At 60.6% G+C, this 24,005-nt stretch overlaps 1 protein-coding gene across 1 annotated transcript in view; it reads right to left on the bottom strand.

The window, feature by feature from the left end:
- The window catches only part of ITPK1 (inositol-tetrakisphosphate 1-kinase), a 139,330-nt gene that overhangs the window by 95,559 nt on the left and 19,766 nt on the right, over positions 1-24,005 (bottom strand). The window contains exon 2 of the mRNA XM_062181252.1: positions 7,047-7,071. Coding sequence (XP_062037236.1) covers positions 7,047-7,071 — 25 coding nt within the window. The remainder of the gene's footprint in view (positions 1-7,046; positions 7,072-24,005) is intronic.

The raw sequence follows: 24,005 nt of genomic DNA, 5'->3' as shown, positions 1-24,005 counted from the left end.
GAAAAGTCTGCATTTCAAACTCACCATAAAAACCCATAAAACAACCTTTTAAAAAGGGTCAGATCCACAGTAGTTAGAGGCCAGAAGTGGAACCTGGAGGCAGGGGTGGCAAAAACAGGGCGATCTCCAGGCCGAGGCAGCGCCCTGCTCCCCGCAGCGCGGCTCCCCTGCAGCTCTGTGTCCTGCTCCTGTGTCATGCTGCTCAGAATTAAAAACTCAATGCCTTCCCCTCAGCTCCTGGCAGGTGTCTGCAGCCCTGGGTGCCAACTGCCGTCCCGGAGATCGCACAGCCAGGAAACAGACTAACGAAACTCCAGGAAGAATGCGCACAGGTGTCCACGCCTCCCTGTGTCCCCGTTACCTGGAAACAGCATCCAGCAAGGGCAGTGAAGCCAGCAGGCTGGGGGCGACCTGGGGAGAGGGTGGGTGGCAGAGGGAACTGGGGACTGGCTATTTGACACCTTTATTTATGTATCTTGTAATAAAAAGTTTACTTATTTATTTGAAAGGCAGAGTGACAGAGCGGAACGGTCAGAGTACTGGTTCACTCACCAGATGTCATCAATAGCCAGAGCTGAACCAGACCAAAGCCAGGGGCCGGGAATGCCAACCAGGTCTCCAACGTGGGTGGCGGGGGTCCAGGCACTTGGGTCATCTTCGCTACCCTCCCAGGCACATAAGTAGGAAGTTACATTGGAAGTGGAGCAGCTGGGACCTGAACCAGCAAGCAGATGGGAAATCAGTGTCGTCAAGCGGTGGCTTAACCCTGCTGTGCCACAACTCTGGCCCCCTCTACAAAATTTTTAGAACAATCTGGAACCATGTGAAAATACCACACAAATCTAAATATCTAAATATCTAAAGACCACACATGTGAATGCTGAAACAGAGAAGCCCGCTCCTGCAACCCTAGAAAACAGCAGGTGGCACAGTCGCCTGACACCCCTCGGGCTCTCCAGCAGGAAACCAGGTGCCTGCACTGCACTCACCTGTCTGAATGGGCTGTCCTGGTCACCACCACTCCCTCCCCTGGACCCCAAGGGAGTCTAAGGACTGCCCCCCATCACACCCTGCCACCCCCACCCCTGCTGTCTCACTGCTCTCCATCACCGGGGAGAGTCCAGTTGGCACAACCCCCCGCCAACCCAGGGCTCCAGCCTCGCAGCAGAAGAACCAGCCCCCACCCTGCAGTCCAGCTGAGCCTGGTGTATTCAACCACATGCCCCACGGCAGCAGGCACCACTCCCCACTCCCGCACAGGTGCCCCTGAGGAGCAGCGCCCCCGGCTCTCCGGTGGTCCGGCCCCGCACCCTCGCCTGCCTGGTCTCCTGCTCCAGCCCCTCCAAATCCCAGCCTCTGTTGGTGCGCCTGCTGGGCTTGCCGCCCACACCGCTGCTTTAAGACCTCGCCCCCGCCAACACCTACGCCCAGCTCGGTCCAATCCCAGAGGTGTAAGGCTGCCCCCAGCAGGCCTCACGACCACCAACGCACTTGCCCTGCCGTGCCCATCCCCGCGTGCTCGCGGTACACACAAGCTGCCCTGCCCGCTGCGCCTGCCCAGGAGCCCCGTGCCTCAGTTTTCCCTGTGACCCCTTCACCTGCCACACCCATTTCCACATCAGCCTTGGCACCCAGGGCTGCTCTCGAGGTCTCCCTGCCGGTCTCATCTGCGGTCGGCCTTTTCTGGGTGGCCTGGTCATCTGCCACCAGACTCCCTCCTGAAGGGTTGGTGCACACCAGCACCTGGGCGGGTGGCCGCCCTGGGCAGACCTCGCACGCGAAGGCCTGCTGCCCCTGCCACGCTTCTGCAAATGGGGAGGGGAGGGGGATAATTTACTCCCTGCCTGCTGGGAACAGGGGTGGCTGCCGACACCGGTTCCGGAAAGTCGGAGTCCTTGACGATGCAGAAGGGGTGCAGAGAACCCAGAACCAGCTCTGTGGGTCTCACGCTCACGGCTCGCTCACCCGCACTTGGTAATGGAACCCCAGGCCCTCCCCCGAGGACAGGCACGCTTCTCCCCCAAAAGGCATCCCCAGGCACACACCAGGGCGGCAGACTGGGCGGCCAGGCTGGAGCCAGACAGAGCGACAGGGACGCTGCTCTTCCGGGGTCCTCCTCTCCCAGTTCAGGCTGCGCTCGAAAGGGGTGGGGGACCCCAGAGCCAGACAACGCTTCCTGCCCGAGCAGCCCCCGAGGACTGGTCCAGAGTGGAAACCGCCACGACAGCGTCCGCAGGCTGACACGAGCCTCTCCTGGCCCTCAGGAGCGCCCATCCCTCCGCCCCCACCCCCACCAGCCCCAGGGCCTTTTCTCCAACAATGGCTCACAGGTGAGGGTGAGGGATCCCCGAGCTGTGCTCAGCACTTGGTCACTTCAGCATCTACTTTTCGAGGCAAAGTGGCCTGGAGAATGGGTTGAGCCCTGCCCTGGGCTGTGGGCTTGGACAGGCTCTGCGGACAAACAAGGAGCCCCCTCTGTGAGTGCCCCGGGATCCCTGTCCAGCCTGGCCACTGGCTGCCGACTGCAGACTTCACGGAGAGTGGGGGGACCTGGTCTTGGCCCGTGTGTGTCCCCCGTACCTGCAGGCTGGTCCACAGCAGGCACCTAGGAGAGGCGCCGAGGGAGACCACCTGTGAACACCTGTGTGCAGCACCCTCACTGCAGGGGTGGAAACTGAGGCAAACCATCACAGTCATGACAGGCGGGCCTCAGGGCTCCCAGCTGGGGACACCTCATCCCACAACCCTGGTCCCCCAGCCCAGCTCCCACTCACCACGGAGCAGGACCCTCGCTCCTGAGTCTCGGGGTTCTGCCCCCCCACTCCCTGCAGCCTCTTACTCTGTGAGCAGCCCTGGGCAGGGGCGTGGCTCCCTCAGCGTTATCACCACTTGGCCTGCAGACCAGGTTAAGGGAACCCAGCTGGTGCACAGACAAGGCCACGGCCAAAAGAAATCCGGGTGGGCCTTTCCGGGTCTCAGGGGAAGCACAGGGCTGGCCCAGCCCTGGGGAGCAGGCCCACGGGAGCCAGGCCACGCTGTCCCTCCAGGAAGAGACACCTGCCGGGGAGCCTGGTCCCAAGAGCTCAGCGGTGGAACGATTTCTAAAGCAGTCCCTGGCGCCAGGAACTCCCTCCTAAGTGTTTGAAACTTTGTATCTATTTGCACATTTGTAAGCCCACATCTAAATTTCTCATCACCAGTTTAAATACTTTCAGAGGATGTAATTTCCAATATACTGTAAATATTAACATTTTAAAACAAAACTGTTACTCTTTCTCTTTCAAGTGGATCCAGCGGACTCTAAATCCCTTAGCGGTTCGAGCTCCACCCAGGCCTTGTGTATCAGCTGCAGGCACTAACAACGCTCTCTCCTCCGTGCGCTTCCATTTCCAGCCCATCCCCTCGGCAGTGTTACACTGTCACTGTGCACAAGTGACCTATCATTAAAGCTCCACATCCCCAAAAAGTTCTTAATCCCAAAGTTTTCTTTGAGACTGGATTATCGCACCATTACTACTAGGACACAATTGATCAGCCTGATAGAAACAAAACTGCGTGCGTAATAAGCATTTAAAACACCGAACTGGGACTCCATCTCTGAAGAGATGACCGGAACTCTTCAAAAATGACTTCCTACGTGCACAGGTGACGATTACCTGTCGCTACGGGAAGACAGCGTTGATCACTTCTATCTCCATTTTATGTTTGTCGACCCAAGGGCTGAAACTACTTGTTCAAATGGAGAACAGAAAAAGACTCATTGTAGCCCAGTCTTTGAATTTCTTTAGAACTGCATGCCGCAGCTCACTAGGCTAATCCTCTGCCTGCGGCGCGGGCACCCCAGGTTCTAGTCCCGGTCGGGACTCTGGATTCTGTCCCGGTTGCCCCTCTTCCAGTCCAGCTCTCTGCTATGGCCCGGGAGTGCAGTGGAGGATGGCCCAAGTGCTTGGGCCCTGCACCCCATGGGAGACCAGGAGAGGCACCTGGCTCCTGGCTTTGGATCAGTGCGGTACACCGGCCACAGCGGCCATTGGAGGGTGAACCAACGGCAAAAGGAAGACCTTTCTCTCTGTCTCTCTCTCTCTCACTGTCCACTCTGCCTGTCAAAAAAACAAACAAACAAACAAACAAAACTGCATGCCAAGAAGGACAGCGATCTGCCAACGGAACTCAGTGTTCATGTCCAGCAGGTCCTCTTGCTATTTTGTGGCGAGCAAGGAACCGGAAACACCTCCCCAGCCCCAGGATTACAACGGCCCACAGGGCTCACACAGGACTCAGGCCTCCTGTGTGTACAGCTCAGGGTGCGATAGCCCTGCACATCACCAGCTTCCTCCACACCAGAGCTGCTGCCAACTCCCTTACACGAGTTAACTCAGTCCTCACAAGGCCCACAGGGACAGGCACCACGAGGACCCCCATTCTACAGACTGACACACAGAGTGGTTAGGCCCCCAGCCCAAGGTCACAGCACCAGGAACTTCACCCAAGCAGGCAGCCTTGCTCCCCGCCACACTCTGCCCCTGCAGGGAGGGGGGAGGTGTGGGAGGGAGGGTCACCTGCTCCTTCCCAGGCACACCAGGGGTGGGACCGGCGCAGGAGGAGCATCGAGGAGCTGAGAGCTCATTGTCTTCAGTATGCCCCCACCCCCACCTCGGGACGGAGACACAGAGCTCTTCTCCAAAGTAAGCAGCACCAGTGCCCGGGACATGAAGTCCCCAATAAATACGCAGCTGATATTGTTACTGCAGCCATTAAGTGGCAGGAAGAGAAGTGACGCCCATGACCAGGAAAAATCCCACAGGATCTTATCAGCGTGTTCCCAACTTGGGTCCTGCCCCAAGGCCCCAACATCCTCTGAACAGACAGCAGCTAAGCCCAGGCCACCCTCCCAGACTGGGCAGCCCGGAACGCGTGGAGGAGATGGTCCCTGAGCTCTGGAGCCACACAGACCTGCACTCTGCCACCAGCCCCCTGGCTTCCCCAGCAGAGCCCACACATCCTGAACGTCGGTGCCCCACCTCTCCTGGGGACGCAGCCGCAGCCACACAGCTGGGTGGCTGTACACAAGAGGACGCTGTCCATCAGAGCAGCTGACACAGGGGGCGCCAGTGGTGGCTGCTGCGTGGTTGCTGTCACCCCGCTTCCAGGGGCCGGGCAGCTGGGATCTGACGCACAGAAGCCCAGCTGACGTTGAAAAACCAGCCAAGTGCTTGGGCTTCCAATCGTGCAAAGAGCCTCTCTCAACGTCTTGAAATGTAAATGTTCTCCAAACACGCAGGGATGCCAGGCGTTGGTGGGTTTTATTTTTAGAGGCCGGGGGTGGGGGTTGGGGGAAGCATCCTGTTCGGCTCCACTCTGGTCCCTAGCCACCACCAAAATGCGCAGCAGAGATTTCCCAATCTTCTCCTGCCTGGCCTGTTGGAAAGCAATGGCTCTGATCTCCTGTTTCACTCAGAGCACGCGGATGACAGGTTTTGCTCTCCATCTTCCTGGAAAGCCACAGAAACCAAACCCACAGACCCCTGGTCGCCTCCTGCACACCCCTCTCTCCCCGCTTGGTGGCAGTGAGGGCAAGGAGAGGGGACATCCTGCTGGGCTCCGGTTCAGGACACTGTGTGAACAGGAATCAGCAATGAGGCGGGGGAGTGGGGGGCGGGGATACTCCTTCCCTGTGAAGCTGTGTATTTGCTAGTGAGCAAGACAGCGCCTCTAAACACAGCTCCAGCAGCAGTGCCCTCGTGGGTCCTCCCACGTGGCTGTAATGAACCGCAGGGAAGCCCCAGAACCTTCCCTCGCAGAGCGAGCTGTGGCTCCAGCTCTACCTCCCTGGCAGGTGAAGTGGCAAAGGATAGAGGCACTGCAGCCAGCCACCAGACAGGTGTAAGACAAGCAGGAGCCACAGGGGCAGGACCTGTCCACAAGGAGGCCTGCAACCGACCACACCTCCTCTGCCCACTCCCATGCCCTGGGCAGGCGTTGGGCATTACCAATCAACCGCTGTCCTCACCCATCCCCGGACTAAGAATCCCCCAGGGGGCCAGCATTGTGGTGCTGCAGGTTAAACCAATGCCTGTGACACCAGTATCCCATATGAGCGCTGGCTTGAGTCTTGGCTGCTCCACTTCTGAGCCAGCTCCCTGGTCACACGCCAGGAAAGCAGCTCCTTGGGCCCCTGCCACCCACATGGGAGACCCAGATGCAGGTCCAGGCTCCTGGCTTGGGCTATTGCTGCATTTGGGGAGTAAATCAGCAAAGGGAAGTTCTCCCTGTCTCTGTCACTCTGCTTTTCAAATAAATAAAATCAATCTTTAAAATAGAATCCCCCAGGCAGCCGGGACCAGTCTGCGGGAAACGGGCCCTGAAGGCACGCCTCTTTGCTCCTGGACTCCAGTGTCCTCCGCTTGACAGATGGGGAAATTAGGGCCACAGAAAAGCTCAGCGCGGGTCATGCAACTTTGCAGAGCCAAGATGAGCCTGGATGAAAAACCTACAGTGGACGCGAGCCTTCAGACACCACCTCCCTGGCCCCAAACAAACCTTGGCTGCCTGGTGACGGGTTCAACACACGAATTCCATCCCCCACAGGGGCGGGGAGGCAGAACTCAGAAATCATTCCCCAGAGTTGCTGGACACGGGCCCCCAGCCCCGCGCTGCCCACCCCGCTCAGGGCCCAGGGGCAGGGAGTCCTCTGCTGGCCGCTGTGGGCCCAGGACGCTTGACCCACCCCGCACCCACCAGCATTCCCTTCCTGCTCCCTCCACCCACCCTTCCTTCTGTAGCCAAGGAGTGCCTGACCCAGGTGCCCTCCATGGGCAGGCAGCACAGGGGCCCTCAGAGCAGGAGCCCCCACCTCCACAGTCCCCGGAGACTCCCAGAAGCACCTTCTCCCCTTACACAGACTCTACCCCCAGGAAGACCACAGCAATGCCTCCCTGCCCAAGTTCCCTGGGGGAAACACCAAAACCGAGCCGCGTGTGAAGAGGAGCCCCGCGGCCCCTTCTAAAGAAAAACCTGGAGAACGGCAAGACAAGGTCTGTACTCACCTGCACGACTTCGATCCCGCGCTTCCTGCAGAGAAAACAAAAAACAAGCGTTACTCCAGCAGGTAGGGGGGTCCTTTCCAGAGGGTTCTCCAGAGCCCGGGAGGGCGCAGGGAGAGCTGGAGAGACTGAGGAGCCCCCAGACCACCCTCTACCTGCAGGGGCCGGCTGACTCCCCAGAGGACTTAGCTGGGGTCCCCCTCCCCGACCCCCAGCCCAGGCCATCACAGGCAGAGCCCCAGCCGGATCAGTCCAAGACCCTTCCTGGCACCAAACTCACCCCTGCGTACATCAACCACGGCCCATGGCCCTCCACGCCCTCCCACCTCGGACCAACACCTCGCCTGCCTCCCAGGTCTGCCCCGGCTCTCACGGCTGGCCAGCCCCTGCCCCAGCTCACACCCAGGCAGCTGAGGCTCCCCAGCCCTGTGCCAGCTGCTTTTCCCACTCTCATGTCGCCAGTGCCACTGATGTTCGCGCACATAGCCAGCCCCGGCAGCGAGCTCCACCAGCAGCTCCTGAGTGGACCCTCCAGGGAGCCACTGCAGTGGCTGGACAGCGACCAGGACCTGCTGCAGGAAGTGCCCTGTTGCGCCCCCTCAGCCCCGCGACAGGACTCCGAGGCCCAGGCTGACAACCACGGTGGCCCAGGCCCTGGACGGCCCTCACCGTCACTCAGCCTCTCCAAGGCTGTAGAAGGGGCAGCAGCCGACACCCAGCTGCTCCCACGACTCCACAGAGGACGGGCTGGACACGGGCAGCACAGCCCTGGCCACCAGAGCCTGGGCAAGGGGACAGACAGCGGCACGAGGATCCTGGGCCACACCAGATCCCTGGCTTACAACCCACACTGAATTACGAACACCTGTGAGCCCCCAGTGTCCCATCCCCTGCCGCGCCTCGATTCCCAACCATCCTGCCTGCTGTAGAGGTGAGAAAACCGGGCATCAGAGACGGAACCTGCCCCAGGGCACACGGCACATGGCTCACACCTGCCAGCCGAGCTCCTGTGTGGCCCCTGCCACTGCCCCAGACAGAAGCCCTAACCCCCAAATGACCGGGAATGTGGACTGAGCAGGGGGCATTCACGACCCTCAGGGCTGAGGATTCAATTTCCCTCCAAGTGCATCCCACCGGCATCCAGATTATCTGGCACAAGGCTCTGGCCAACGCGTCCGCATTTATAGCTCCATAGCTCTCCCTCTCCCAGGCCTTAAAAAAAGAAAGAACGGTAGCTTTGAAAGCAGATGGAGCACAGAAAATAAGGAGGCAAGAAAGTCACCCGGGGAAAAAAAACGGGCTGAAGCCGTAGTGGGGTTGAGGTCCTCTGCAGCTCAGAGCTCCAAGAGCAGAAGAGAGACTCCAGCAGGGAAGGGCCGGGGGCTCAGCTCCCCCCCAATCCCACCCCGGGCCACACAGGCAGAGCAGACACCCGGCACCCCACTGCCAAAGCCATCTCACAGCCCCGCAGGGAAGGCAGGGCCACGCAGCGAGGAGGCCACACTCCACGTTCTGGGCCAGGTGCAGCAGGGCATGGAGGAAGGCAAGCCCGGCCCCAACCTGCAGGGCCTCGGGGCACTGGGGAACAGGTGGGCAGGCCGGCAGGCGTGCAAATCCCACACACAGCACCGTGGCCTGCTCGGGGCTCCGCCCTTCATCAGGAACCTCTGCAGAGTGACGGCGCCGACCCCCGTGCAGCACTAAGGAGCAGCCTCCTGAACTCCTGCCACAGCCAGAGGTTCGGAAACGGAAGTAAGGGGCTGGGGGCAGAAAGAGGAGAGCAGGCTGTCAGGTGGCTGGCGGGCCCTCCTGGGAACCCCAACTCCACCATCCCACCTAGCCACGCCAGACACACTCCGATGTGGCGCAGAACGTTCTAGGCTCTGCAGTGTTCACTGCCAAACCCCCTGTGATCACAAATGATTGACAACAAACTAAAGCTCCCTCCCCCAGAGGGGCCAAGGCAACACTACCCAACAGTGAAAAAGAACCAGGAAGCACTCGTGAGCCCATAAGGACTCCTCTCCGAGATGTGCCGTGGGAGAAGGGCGGGCGGCAGGCAGTGGAGCACACACAGACCCGCCCAGGCCAGGGGCGGGGGGAGGGGAAGACTTCCTTCTCACGGGGGTTCCCTCCGGCATCTCCCGGATTCTGAGCCACGTGCCTGGAACACATTCTCAAAAACTGGAAAAGCGTCTTTTTGAAATAATACATGCAACTAGCTGCCGGCATCGCCCGCACCTGACACAGAGTGGACCCCGCCCCTAGAGCACACCCGGCCGGCACTCAGCTGGCGGACAGAGGGAGGCAGGGGAGAGCTCGGGTTGGGAGGGAAAGGGAAAGGCGGCAGAGCAGAGGAGCCGTGGGGCTGCAGCGCCCGTGGTCTCGGGCAGCCCTTCACCACCTCAGCTGAGACTCCCAGGACAGCTGCTTAGGAAGGAAGGGCTACAGCTTGGGGCACGGGGGGAGGGCTCACAGTCCAAGACCAGCCCGCCCCACTGGCCCACATCTGGTGACGCCGGAGGATGGCAGAGGGCCGGGAGGGGGGCAAGATGGAGGCCCCACCCCGACCTGCCTAGGACCTGCCCACCTCTAAACCCACAATCGGATCAGTGCCCAGGAACCAGATAGGAAGGGCGAGCCCTGCGGTGGGAACAGAGGCTGCAGGACCGGGGACGGTGGGAACCGACGTGTGGGTCCCCCCCTACTCCCTGTATTTCCTGCATTTTCTACAATAAGCACAAACATAACTTCCAAACAAAAGGAAAAGCAACGGTAGGAATTCAAGTCTAATCCTTAACGTGCTTTATTGGAAACGTGCACCCAGAGGCGAGCCTCACCGGCTCCGAGCCTCACTTTCTTCACAGATTCTGCCTTAGGTGGGGGCTACCCAGCAACCCCTGCACGCACACCTGCTTCTCCAAAAGCTGCTTCACAGGTCCAAGGGGAGCAGACCCTTGGGGAATTTTAAATACAAAACGACTGTTCCTTTCAGGGGAGGAAGGAGAGCAATCAGAGAAGGCTTCAGAGAGGAGGCAGCATTTGTCATCTCGGAGAGCGGTGGAGGGCTTACGGACAGGGAGGAGAAAAGAGGAGATGGGGAGGGGTATCTGGGGGTGCAGGAGCACAGGAGCCACCCAGAAGGCCAGCAGGGTAGGGAGCACAGGACAGACACACAGCACATGCCCCAGAGGCTCGAATGTCACTGCACAGCCTGGCCTGTCCCCAGAGGCCAGAGGCTCCCACACCCAGGGCAGGTGGCCCAAGAATCACCACGGGTGCCTGTCTAAAACACTACCTCAGGGGCGGGCATGGCCAGCAGTTAAGAGGTTAAGACGCTGGTTACCACGTCCTATCCCGGAATGCCTGGGCTTCAGGCTAGACTGCAGCTTCCTGCTAACGCAGACCCCGGGAAGCAGCAGTGGCAGCTCACGTGGCTGGGTCCCTGGCACCTGTGGGAGACCCGGATGGAGTTCTAGGTACCTGGATGGGACCACTGTGCACATCTGGAGCAGGAATCAACAGACGGGAGCTCGATCTGTGGTGTGTGGGGACGGTGGGAGGGGATATATGTTTCTCTCTGCCTCTCAAAAGAATTTTTTTAAATACCAACTCAGGGTTGTAGCATAGAGGGTGAAGCCACGATCAGTAATGCCAGCATCCCATATGGGTGCCAGATGGCGTGCCGGCTACTCCACTTCTGATCCAGCTCCCTGCTAATGACCTGGGAAAAGCAGAAATGTCTCAAATGTTTGGGCTCCTGCTATGCATATGGGAGACCTGGAAGAAGCTCCTGGCTCCTGCCTGGCCTAGCCCTGGACATTGCTGCCATCTGGGGAGTAAACCAGTGGACAGAAACACTCTTTCTCTCTCTCATGCATGCTCTCTTTCTCTCTCCACCCCTCTTTCTGTAATTGTGACTTTCAAATAAATAAATCCTAAAAAAAAAAAAAAATACTGGTTCAAGGTCCCCTCAGAGGCTCTGGCCCAGGGCTCTGGGGCCGGGCAGGAGGTTTGGGGCTTGTCCACCCTCCAGGTGCTGCCCAGGAGCCGCAGGTCCAGCACTGGGGCTAACCCACAAGCAGCAGCGCCCCTTGACCTTGTCTGACCGGGACCCAACCAGGAGCAGGATGCCATTTGCTGGGGGGAGACTGGGAGCAGGGATAGGCTGGGGGCAGCTGTTCCAGGTCTGGGGACGGGAAAGTCAGCCGGGGCACACGGCTTTGTGAGGCCTGCTCTGCCAGGCTGCCCTGCCTCCCTGCCTTCCGACGACGGGGGTGGGGTTGCAGCCGGGTGTCCCCGGGGCCACGCTGAAGCTGGATGAGACGGCGTCCTTGGCGTCCTCACCGGGAGGAAGGACCCGCCCGCCGCAGGTCAGCCCCGATCGGGCCGTGCCTGGCGCTGGTTCTCTCCAGATCTTCAGTCGCCGCTTTCTGTTTAGCCGAGGCTCCGCGCCTGTCTCTGCAAGTGACCGCGGCCTTTCAGTTCCTGAAGGTGACAATGACCCTGGGAGACCCTGAGGCAGAGGGAACAAGAAAAGGGGAGTCCCGTCCAGAGATCAGAGGCAGAAGTGGAGAGGAGTGAGGGAGAGTTCAGAGACGCGTCCACGGCGCCCACACCACAGCAAGGCCACAGCAGGCCACGGAGGGGCAGCCACAGGAAGGCCAGCACCGATACTCGGGGTGATGGGTTCCACGACAGCAGGGCTGTCTCACTGCATAGCAGGGCCTGAGAGGCTCCGGGCCCCGGGAAAACCAGCGGCAGGCACAGGACATGCAGTGGAGCCACCCTCAGCCTTCCCATCCGCTCAGCGGGTCAGACCCTGCAGGCCCAGCTGGACCCGACTGGGCAGAGGTGCGAGGGATGCACAGGAAACGGTGTGCGAGCAGGGCGGGCAGGGTTATGCCGAGACCCAGAAGGCCCCTCGGAGCCAGGAAGGGAGCAAAGCCCAGTGACAGCTGGAGACGTGCAGGTCTCAGAGGCGCAGAAAGCCTGGTGGCTAAGACAGGCGCTTAGCCTGGTGGCTCGGACGCCCACATTCCACACCAGGGGATCTGGGTTTCGTTCCTGGCTCCAGCTTCCTGCCAAAGCACATCCTGGGAGGCTCAAGTTAACTGGAAGACCTGGACCACATTCCTGGCTCCTGGCTCCTGGCCTGGCTGTTGTGGGCACATGGGGAATGAACCCTCTGTCTCCGTCTCTCTCGCTGGTGGCAGGGTCCTTGGGTTCATCACGAGCTGCTTTCTCCCAGGAGACAAAGTCACCCCACCGGCTGAGGGCCGGCCACACCATAATCCAGGGAACAATTTCAGTTTCTAGGAATCGGCCTGGAAGCGCAGGCTCCCTCCCACCAAGGGGCGAGGAGAAAGAGGCTGCACCTGCACCCAGCGCTCCACATGCGTGGGGTGGGGGGGCAGTGTGTAATTACACAGGGGAAGCTGGCACATCTGCTGCCAACGATGTGTAGCACGGTTTGGTAATTCCCAGATCTCAGAAGCAAGGCCCCCTGGCCCGTCCAGGAGCTGCTGCCTCCCCTCCTCCCGGCCTGCAGAGGGCCTCTCTCCCTCTGGGGGCTTCTGAGTAGGCAACAGGGCGTCCTCTCTCACCCGTGTGTCCAGGGGCCCACGCGGTTCCCCTGCCTCAAACGCTGCCCAGCCTCACCTGCGACCCCTGGAGGTCAGCTCCTGCAAAGAAGCCTGCGCCGGTTTTTCCACCTCCGCAGAGCCCCCACACCCAACATCTGCTTAGACCAGTACGGAGCAGGACTGCCTCACCCCAACTCTGCCCTCTGCTGGACTCAGCGCTCGGCGGTGGACGTCAGTGGTGGCCGCCAATCCCGACAGTCCTCTGGACACTCAGTGACACCCCACCCCACCCTGCAGGGCTGGGCGCGACCATGTGACTCGCCTTGGCCCATGAACACGGACAGAAGTGACCATGGTGCTCCCACGAGGAAGCCTTCACCAGCCAGGGCCCAGCCCTCCAGCCAGCACTCCCCGGCCTCGACAGGGTGAGAGCAGAGGATGCCGGCCAGAGCCACTGCCTGGAAACAAACGTGGCTGAGCCAGGAAGACCCTACCGGCAAGGGTTCCCCACCAGGGGCCAAGCCTGAAGAAGCCAGTGGCTGTGAGCCTGGGTAAAGTGCTCCTGGCATGCGGGGGACAGAGGCCCCATAGGGCCCAGAAAGGCCCCCTGCAATGCAGAATGATCCAGCCGAAAGCGTCAACGGTGCTGAAGCAGAGAAATGCTGATGGAGGGCGGACTCGGCACACCGCTCACGGGACAGCTGCCCCCTGAACCCCGCGTGGTGCTGCCTGGGCTTTGACCCATTGAGCCGTGTGTCACAGCAGCCTCGCCAGCTCCTGCCAGGATACCGGGCTTACGCCCTTTGTCCACGTCCCCTACCGTTCAGCACATGTCCAGGCAGGGGGGCGTTTGCAGGTGCAGCCAGCAAGGCACAGGGAGGGAGTCAGCACCAGTCTTTCCAGCTCTCCCAGGAGGGACCCCACTCTCCAGAAACAGCCAAGCCTGACCCAAGTCTGCACTCCCTCTGTGCGGGGCACGCTCGCCCAGCAGGCAAACACCTGCCATCCACCAAGGCGGCTGGGACTTAACCTCTCCATGGCTGCTCCCTGCTCTGCACCAGCACAAATTATTGAAGAGATGGGCCGGTGCCGTGGCTCACTTGGTTAATGCTCCGCCTGCAGTGCCAGCATACCATATGGGTGCTGGGTTCTAGTCCCGGTTGCTCCTCTTCCAGTCCAGCTCTCTGCTGTGACCTGGGAAGGCAGTGGAGGATGGCCCAAGTGCTTGGGCCCTGCACCCGCATGGGAGACCAGGAGGAAGAACTGGCTCCTGGCTTCAGATCGGCGCAGCCAGGGCCATAGTGGCCATTTGGGGGGTGAACCAATGGAAAAGGAAGACCTTTCTTTCTGTCTCTCTCTCTGTCTAACTCTATATGTCAAATAAAAAAAAAATTGCTGAAGACACCCTGTGCTCGTGCTCTGGCCCGGGGGCACCCTGTGCCCACTGCCCCTGAGCCGGGTGGGCGCTCTGCCAACAGCTGGGAGTGAACCTCCAGTGCCCCTGCCGGCTGCACGGCGTCCGGCTCCCCTGCTGACAGAGGCTGTGCTCGTAGGTCGGAGTTTCTTCCTATTAGCAGTGCCAGGAACTGAAACCGCCCGATATATAAAGACAACGCACGGACAGAAGTTTACAGCCGGCATAAACAGCTGAACGGTTTGGGCAGCTCGGGAGAAGAAGCAGACACGGGAGGCCGCCGTCTGTCTGTTCTCTTAGGGGCGGGGGCATCGTCCCTGGACTGGGCAGTCACCCACCACCTTGACACAAGGCCTGCCCCCGGAAGGACTGGCCAGAGGGCCAGGGGACGTGGGTGGGCAGGGGCCGGGTCCTCTGAGGCCGACGCAGCAGCCTGAGCCAATGCACCCTGCAGACCCAGAGCCCGCCATGGGGTCCCTGCAAGTGGCTTTTCCTGGCAAAGCCAGGGCGAGAGGCAAGCCTGTGGCTCACCTTCTCGGCACCTCCTGGGGAAGCTGGCAGGGCCGCAGGAGCTGAGAGCAGCATCGGGGCATGGTCACCTTCGGAACCCCACCCCTCAACTCTCCGGAGCAAGGGAGGCCAGGCTGGGGCAGGTGACAGACACCCCAGGGTGCATTTTGCTGCCTCAAAGCGTGATCATTTCAGGCGAGAGATCGTCCTAACCTTCGGCTGCACACAGCATTCTCTATGTCTCTCCCTTAATGGCGCTGGCCTCGCCTCCACTTAGTAATATGGAAAATCCTCTCCTGGTCTTACTACCCCTCCGCAGGTGCTGTGATTAGAGTGGGTTCTAAACTGGTGGGGGGCCGGGGGCAGGGGCGACCGGGAAAGGAAGGGCTGGTGCCAGCCTCCTCCCTTGCCCACAGCGGGCGGCCAGCCCCCCGGGGGGGAGGGGGTGACTCAGTGTGTGCCCTGCACAGAGCTTCTTAATCCTGAAAATGCAGCCTGAGGAGCACGGGGAGCTTCTGCAGGTGGGGGTGGGGTGGGAATTCCTGCACGGCCACCTCCCTCCCTGGGCTCCTGGGACGCAGCGGCCAGGGAGAAGGTCGGAACGTTCCAGCACCCATCCTCTGGGGAGCCCGAGCTGTCACAACAGCAGCCAGAGGGCGTGCCCTGGCCTGGTGCGGACAGCCCTGAGAAGGTGTTCCCAAGCAGTGGGACCTCTGCCTGCCCACATTCCCTCCTAGCCACTGCTCCTGGCCCCTGCATTCCAAGACAAAGGTAGAGCCCTGGGCTGGCCTGGGCATGGCTGACAGAGTCCATGCCCTGTGCTCTGCCATGTGTGCCGGGGGCCCCCAAACAGACAGCATCTGGGGGAGGGCAGGAGGCACCAGAAGCTGTTGGGCGAGCAGCTGAGAGCTGAGCCCTGCCCGTGGCCAGGAGGGAGGCTGCAGGGGGAGAAGGCCCCCTGCACCAGGAGCAGCAGGGGCAAAGGCCTGGGCTCCATGCATTCTCACCAGAGCCCCCAGAATTGGCTGAGAGTCCCACCCTGACCCAGACGATGTACAGCACCGGGCACCTGGCTCAGGATCTCACTGACCCCTCAGACAGCTCGAGGACTCAGGGCAGAGGCAAGCCCCTAAGCAGTCAGGTAACAACCCTTAGCCATCGGTATGTGCTTTTTAAAAACATTTATTTTCAGGGCTGGTGCTGTGGCACAGTGGGTAAAGCCACCACCTGCAGTGCAGGCATCCCATATGGGCACCGGTTCTAGTCCCGGCTGCTCCACTCCTGATCCAGCTCTCTGCTATGGCCTGGGAAAGCAGTAGAAGATGGCCCAACTGCTTGGGCCCCTGTACCCACGTGGGAAACCTGGAAGAAGCTCCTGGTTCCTGGCTTCGGATTGGCTCAGCTCCAGAGTGAACAAGCAGATGGAAGACTTCTCTCTCTCTCTCTCTCTCTCTCTCCTTCTCTCTCTGTGTAACCCTGACTTTCAGATAAATAAATAAATCTTTAAACAAAATTTATTTTCTTTTTATTCCCTGTTATTTAATGAGTACAAATTTAATGAGTACACCTTTAGGAATATAGTGATTCTTCCCACCATTCCCGCCCTCCCACTCCCATTCTCAGTCCCATTCTCCATTAAGATTCATTTTCAATTAATTTTATACACAGAAGACCAACTCTATACTAAGTAAAGATTCCAACAATTTGCACGTGCAGGCACACACACACACACAAATGTTTGAGAACAAGTTTTACAGTTAGTTCTCACAATACAACTCATTGAGGACGGAAGTCCTGCATGGGAAGTTAGTGCACAGTGACTCCTGTTGTTAATTTAACAATCAACACTCTTACGTATGACGTCAGTGATCACCCAAGGCTCTGGACATGAGCTGCCAAGACTATGGAAGCCTTCTGAGCCCACAGTCCGTCAGTATTGAGACAGGGCCGTAGCAAACTGCAAGTGCTCTCCTGCCTTCAGCGCTCTCCTCACCCTTCTCTGATGGCCACTTCTTTCCACTGGGGTCTCTCTAAAAAACACTTACTTTCATTTATTTGAAAGGCAGACAGTGATAGAGAGGGAGACACAGTCAGACACAGAGAGAGAGAGAGAGAGAGCACGCATAGAGGGAGAGAGAAGGAGAGGCCAGCGCCGTGGCTCACTTGGTTAATCCTCTGCCTGCAGCACCGGCATCCCATATGGGCACCAGGTTCTAGTCCCGGTTGGGGCGCCAGATTCTGTCCTGGTTGCCCCTCTTCCAGTCCAGCTCTCTGCTGTGCCCCGGGAAGGCAGTGCAGGATGGCCCAAGTGCTTGGGCCCTGCACCCCATGGGAGACCAGGAGGAAGCACCTGGCTCCTGGTTTCGGATTGGCACAGTGTTGGCTGTAGTGGCCATCTGGGAGTGAACCAACGGAAGAAAGACCTTTCTCTCTGTCTCTCTCTCTCTCACTGTCAAATAAACTCTACCTGTCAAATAAATTTAAAAAAATAAAATAAAAGAGAAGGAACACACACAGATAGAGGAGAAAGGGTAGATGGAGAGAGAAAGAAATCTTCCATCTGCTGGCTTACTCCCCAAATGGTCACAGTACCCAGGACTTGGCCAAGCCAAAGCCAGGATCCTGGAACTCCATCTGGGTCTCCCACATGGGTGGCAGGAGCCAAAGCACTTGGGCCATCCTCCACTGCTTTCCCAGGCGCATCAGCAGGGAGCTGCATTGGAGGTGGTGCAGCCAGGACTCATACCAGCATTACAAGCAGTGGCTTAACCTGCTGTGCCAAAACACCAGCTCCTTCCTGGCCAGTGACTAAGGCTGGGGCATGGAGAAGCCCAGATCTGCTGGCTACCCACTGGCTCTGACCTTGACCCGGTCCTGGCCCTGTGTCCCAGTGCTGCGCTCCTCTCCCACGGCTGCTACAGCAAATCCCACAAGCACAGTGGCTGAGACACCACGAGCATATTCTCTTGCAGTCATGGGGTCAGGAGGCTGCAACAGGTCAGTGGCCGCCTTCCTTCTGTGGACTCCAGGGAGAGACCCCGGCTCCGGCGTCCACATTCCTTGGCTCCTGGCCACAGTACTCCCTGTGTGACCTCTGCTTCCACTGTCCTGTCTCCTCCTCTCTCTGCCTCTGCTGGTCCCTCTTATCCGGGCCCTTGTGGCTATACTGCCCCCCCCCCCCCCCGCCACAGCCGCCCCGGGTGACTCAAGACAATCTCCTATCTTGAGATCCTTAACTCGATCTGAGTACAGAACGTTCCCCCCGGGCGTGTGGAGCAGGTCTCCTGTCGATGGCGCGGTGGACAGACCAAGGGTCCCACAGCCTTGGTGGGAGGGCAGGTATGGTGGGAATGTCATGTTGGCCACTCCCCCGAGGCGACAGTGAGTAGGGTGGAGACGGTGAGGATTCGTTCCCGAGTCTGAGGGGGCCCTGGCAGTCCACAAGGTGACGAGGCTCGGGCTCGGCTCACGTGGAGCCTGCAGGGTTCTGAGCTACTCTGGGTATAAACAAACACTGCTCCCTGGGCCCCGGTGGAAACAGCAGGGGAGAGGCAGCGGGGCAGGGGGCTGGGGAAGGGGCCGGGGGGTGGGGGTGGGGGAATAGGGAGATGGAGACCCAAGGGCCCAGGGCTAGAAGCCCTGGCTGTGACAGGGAGAGGAGGGATCCTTCCCGATCCTCGGGCTCATCTTGAGCCCATCACAGATGCGCAAGCCAGCCACCTCCAACCCCAAAAGGCCACCAGCTCCACTGGAGGCCACACACCTCAGCCCTGCCAAGTGGCTCTGGGCAGGGATTCCCTCCAAACAAGAAGGCAGCTGAAGCCTGCACAGCACACGGGCCACCGGGCACACCAAGGCCCCTTCCAGCTCCCATCCGTAGCCAGGGGTCCGGGACCCAGGCCCAGCCCCCTTCCCAGATGCCCTGAGCAACCCAACTCCAGCGCAGGCAGCGCGGCCTCTGACACCCCCAAGACCCTCATGTTCCAGGGAGGTCTACGGGGGCCCCGGGCGTGACCCACACGGTGACAGTGGCTGACAAGTCGTCCCTGGGTTCCCTCCCTCCCTAAGCCAGGCCCGAGCTGGGACAGCGCGGGTGCTTCGGTCACACGTTGTCAAGTGGGGAAATCCAGAGCCGTCGAGAATCTCCGAGAAGCCAGAGCAAGTGAGACGTGGAGACACAGCGCGGCTCAGCCCCGTCTGCAGAGGCCCCCTCCGCTCGCCTCGCTGCACGACTCCGCGGTGGGAAGCGGGCACCCGGCCCTGGTGCAGGCAGGTCCTCCGGGTCTGATGGAAAGGTGGCTTTTGGGATTTCTGGAAGGGAACGGCTCCGGACAGAGCTGTCCCCCCACCCACCCCCTACTGTCACCCCAAGTCCAGGCTGAAATCCTGTGCACCTGGACCCCAAGGCTGGGGGCGGGGAATGCCACTGCCCAGGGGCCCCACGACCTAGGGAGCAGCCCTGGTGAGTCTCCGGTACTGGGCCCAGAAGCCATCTCCCAGAGGGCCACAGCTGGCCTCGGGCACCGCAGGTCCACAGTGGACGGGACTCACTTGGGCCACCGCAGGCCCAGAAGCAGGCAGAGCCCATGTCCCTGCTCCTCACCTTCCTGACAGCCCGTCCTGACTCCAACGTCAAACCTCCCAGCAGAAGGAACCCGTCCCCAGGAGCAGTAGGGAGCATTTCTACTCCACCGTGGGCAGAGAGAGGCAGGCCACGGGGACAGGTGGCGGGCACTGTGCAATCGAGCCTCACGCCCATGGCCAAGGTGGGCAGTCCGAGCCGAGAGGAAGGGCACAGGGCTGATACCTCAGGAACCCCACCCATCTCTGAGGGCTCAGGGATGTCAGGGAAACAGGGAAACCTCTGGGCCCCAGCACCCTAAGCTCACCACCAGCTGGGCCTCTAGTGGCCATGAGAAGAAGCCGCAAGAGTCGAGGCTCGGGGGCTGCCAGCTCCAGGCAGGTGGGCACACGCCCTGCCCCCTTCCTACCCTGCCAGGCTCTGCAGCTGGGAGCCATGGCAACAGGCCCCGAACAGCTGGATAATTCATCAGAGCCCCATAGAGGGGTCACAGCAGCTGAGAAACCAAAGCCAAGAGCCAGGGCCCCGGGGGCAGACATAAGAAATAAAACTCACCCTGGTGTGTGGGGAGGCTCGTGGGCCAGCAAGGGTGGCCTCCCTGCATGGGCACCCTCCACCCCGCGGTGTGCCTCGGCACCTCTCGGCCCTACCTCGCCCACTGGAGCTTGGGCTCCTGAAGCGGCCCACACCCACCAGCTGCTGGCTCACTTGGCTCCAGGACTGGCCCACAGGCTGGTCCCTTACAAACCCACCCGTGGCATCAGCCCCCTGGCCAGGGACAAGCACAATACTGAAAGCCTCGTCCTCCACGCCTCTCTGAGGGCACCCAAGGGAGACCCTAGATGGTGCCTTCTCCCAGCCCGGCACCCGGCTGCTCCAACCCTGGGCACTCACGCCCACCAACAGACTCAGGACGCCGGCGACTCCGGGAATGGCCCTTATTGTCAGGACAAAAACTCAAGGTGGAGAGAGAAGGGAGGCCAATTTGCGAGGGGCTGGGCACAGGGGCTGAGCTGTTATTTTATTTTGAGAAGGTTTTCTTAAATGCTGCCTGGTGACCAGCTTCCGGCCTGAGGCACCCTTGGGTTCACTCAGGACCATCATGCTTGCTTGGTGAGCACCCACCACAGGTTCCGTGCCGGGGACACAATGGTGAGGACTACAGCAAGGGCTCCTGTGGTCAAGGAGCCAGTAGTGTGGAGGGGACGGTGGAGGAGCGACTGGAATGAGCACAACACAGGACTCCTCGGATGCGGGGCGCACTGGGATCGCAAGGCTGGAGCCAGGGGTCCACAACGCCCTCCATCCCTCCTCTGTGCCCCCTCCAGTCACCATGGAAAGGTATCACTGGGGCCTGCTGGTAGACCCTCTCCCGGGCAGGCAGCTCGCTGTGGACTGGAAGGATCAGGGCAAGAGCAAAGCAGATGGTCTCTCAGCCGAGACGGGGGAGGGACTCCCCAGCAGCCCTGGCTGGCTGACGGCGGATAACCATGACGGGAGAGCACTCCTGACAGTCAGCGTCCAAATGCAGATGTAATTTCAAGTCCTCGCAGTGTGATTACGGCGCCAGCCCCAAGAATGCTTGAGCGTCAGCACAGACCACGCCAGCCCCTGCAGGCACAGAACAACGCGGCCAGCAGAGGCGCCGGTGCCAGACAACTCCCAGAGCAGCGCTTCTGGCTGCCCGGGGAATCCCGCACAGACCCAGCCCGGCTCCCACCCCATCTGGCCAAGGGCCCGGCCCAAGAGGACACCAGGCACGTCCCTCTCCCTCTGATGTCCAGACCCAAATGCCAAGAGCAGCCAGCTAATAACTACCAAGGGCAGATTCTCTTATGGTCCACCTCCTGGGGGCCAGGAGCCTGTGCCGCAGTTTTCCTCATCTGTAAGATGGGCACGACCATGGGAGTGACTCACGGCACTGTTGGGGGACTGAATGGCGACTGGCACAGAATCTGGTCAAGGTCATCAACCTTCCGTTTAACCCGAGTACAGCAGTGGCCCAACCTGAAGCCCAGGCAGGCTGCAGGAGCCACCGGCCAATCAGGGGTGAGCAGGGACGTAAGTCCAGCTCACAGAGTGCAAGGGTCCTGCTGTGGTCACCCTGGGTGCTGTTGGGCTCAGAAGACGACGGAGAAGCCACCCCTCCTGAGCAGGGCCCACAGCAGCATGGGCACATGGTCCCCTTCAGGACCCTGGGTTTGGGGCCTTGATTTGAACACAGGCTCTGGCCGGCCTGCAGGACTCCCCTCCCCTGGGGGCAGCTTCTAGCTCTGGGCTCTCCACCTCACAGGCCCCCCCATTTCAGACAGAGAACCGAAGACCAAAACTGAGGGGCTCGCTTGAGGCCACAAGTCAGGGGAGACTAACAAAGCTGTCCCCAAGTGTGGGGGAGGGGCACACAGACGAAGGAGCACCTGCAGATGGGCTATCACGGACCCATTGCAAAGATGAGAAACCCGAGGTTCAGAGAAAGATGAAGGTTCAGGCCCAGGGGAGCCATGACTGTCCCTGGCCTCCAAGCTCCAGACCGAAGTCCTAAGTAAGAAGCCAGGTGCTGACTCTCAGGCCACATGAGCACAGCAAGCACAGGGCCCCCAGGGCCCAGTGTGTGTATGTGTGTGTGTGTGTGCACTGAGCCCAGGGCCCAGCGTGTCTGTGTGTATGCACTGAGCCCAGGGCCTAGTGTGTGTGTGTGTGTGTGTAAGCACGTGCACTGAGCCCAGGGCCCAGTGTGTGTCTGTGTCTGTGTGTGCACTGAGCCCAGGGCCCAGCATGTCTGTGTGTGTGTGTGAGCACGTGTGCACTGAGCCCAGGGCCCAGCGTGTCTGTGTGTGTGTGCACTGAGCCCAGGGCCTAGTGTATCTGTGTATGTGTGTGTGTGCACTGAGCCCAGGGCCCAGTGTGTGTGTGTGTATGTGTATGTGTGTGTGCACTGAGCCCAGGGCCCAGCATGTCTGTGTATGTGTACACTGAGCCCAGGGCCCAGTGTGTGTGTGTGTGTATGTGTGTGTGTGCACTGAGCCCAGGGTCCAGCGTGTGTGTGTGTGTATGTGTGTGTGTGCACTGAGCCCAGGGTCCAGCGTGTGTGTGTGTGTGTGAGCGTGTGCACTGAGCCCAGGGCCCAGTGTGTGTATGTGTATGTGTGCACTGAGCCCAGGGCCCAGTGTGTGTATGTGTGTGTGTGTGCACTGAGCCCAGGGCCCAGTGTGTCTGTGTGTATGCACTGAGCCCAGGGCCTAGTGTGTGTGTGTATGTGTGTGTAAGCACGTGCACTGAGCCCAGGACCCAGTGTGTGTCTGTGTCTGTGTGTGCACTGAGCCCAGGGCCCAGCATGTCTGTGTGTGTGTGTGAGCACGTGTGCACTGAGCCCAGGGCCTAGTGTGTGTGTGTATGTGTGTGTAAGCACGTGCACTGAGCCCAGGGCCCAGTGTGTGTCTGTGTCTGTGTGTGCACTGAGCCCAGGGCCCAGCGTGTCTGTGTGTGTGTGAGCACGTGTGCACTGAGCCCAGGGCCCAGCATGTCTGTGTGTGTGTGCACTGAGCCCAGGGCCTAGTGTATCTGTGTATGTGTGTGCACTGAGCCCAGGGCCCAGCGTGTGTGTGTATGTGTGTGTGCACTGAGCCCAGGGCCCAGTGTGTGTGTGTGTGTGCACTGAGCCCAGGGCCCAGCATGTCTGTGTATGTATGCACTGAGCCCAGGGCCCAGCGTGTGTGTGTGTATGTGTGTGTGTACACATGTGCCCACGTGAGCACAGCAAGCACAGGACCTCCAGGGCCCAGCGTGTGTGTGTGTGTGTGTGTGCGTGTGTGTGGGCATGTGCACCCACGTGAGCATAGCAAGCACAGGACCTCCAGGGCCCAGCATGTCTGTGTGTGTGTGTGCGTGTATGTGTGTGGGCATGCACGCCCACGTGAGCACAGCAAGCCAGACCCAAGCAGGCTGATGCCGCCAGCTGCGCGGCAGCAAAGCCAGGCTGGGAACCAGGAAGGAACTTCTAGGGACCTGCAGCCAGCACTGGTTCTCAGCCCCCTAGAGGACACCTGGCAGTGCCCATGGAGAGTGGAGGTGGGGGATGCGCCGGGCACAGCTGGAGCGCAGAGCTGCAGGGGAGCCCAGCCACGCTGCAGTGACGTGGTCCCGGCCGATGCCAACCGGGCCAGCTGGGCGTCCACCCCGACCCTGCTGCAGCCTCACTGCCAGCCGCTCAGCCTCCCGGTGCCAGGAGACTCCAGAGGGGCTGGGCTGCTGGGCATCCCTGCCTCAGCTGTACTTCCGGGAGGCCCCGAAGGCTGCACCAGCCACGAGGGCGGGGCTGCAGGCTGACACCAGCTGGCCTCTCCGGCCGTGGCCCCTCCCCAGCCCTCGCCCTCTGCACACCAGTCACCATCTGCTCCCCACCCGCTCCCCGACCTGTGGGCAGGGCTGTCTCAGCCAGGGATGGGGGCTCAGGACATTCACTGACACAGTAAGAACCAGGAGCAGGCGACTCCATGGGGGCAGACGCCACCCACCCTTCCAGGGGAGTGGCCCATGGTGAGGTCCCCAGTGCAAGGGCAGAGCTGGACTCTGTCACTGCTCTAGGCCTCGAGCTGCCCCTGGGGAGGAGGTGATCGTCCCCTGCCCCCAGTGAGGCCCCTGGGAGCCCCAGCATCACCGCCCCTCCCTGCCAGCTGCCACCCGCACTCCCGCAGCGACAGGATCCTGGGCGGTCCAGCTTTGCCCTGGCCCTGAGGGCAAGCTCCAGACACACTGGATTCTCAGTCCCAACCCCGAGCTCTCTCCTGGGCTGTCCCCCAGGGGTTATGTAACCTCTGCGAGGCGCCCCGATTTCCTTGTCCCCTCACTGGGGGGACGACGCTGCCCAAGGA

Source organism: Lepus europaeus, chromosome 22, assembly GCF_033115175.1.
Source record: "Lepus europaeus isolate LE1 chromosome 22, mLepTim1.pri, whole genome shotgun sequence".
Taxonomy (NCBI): Eukaryota; Metazoa; Chordata; class Mammalia; order Lagomorpha; family Leporidae; genus Lepus; species Lepus europaeus.
Note: the sequence above shows the minus strand (reverse complement) of the source record. Positions and strands in the feature narration are given on the sequence as shown.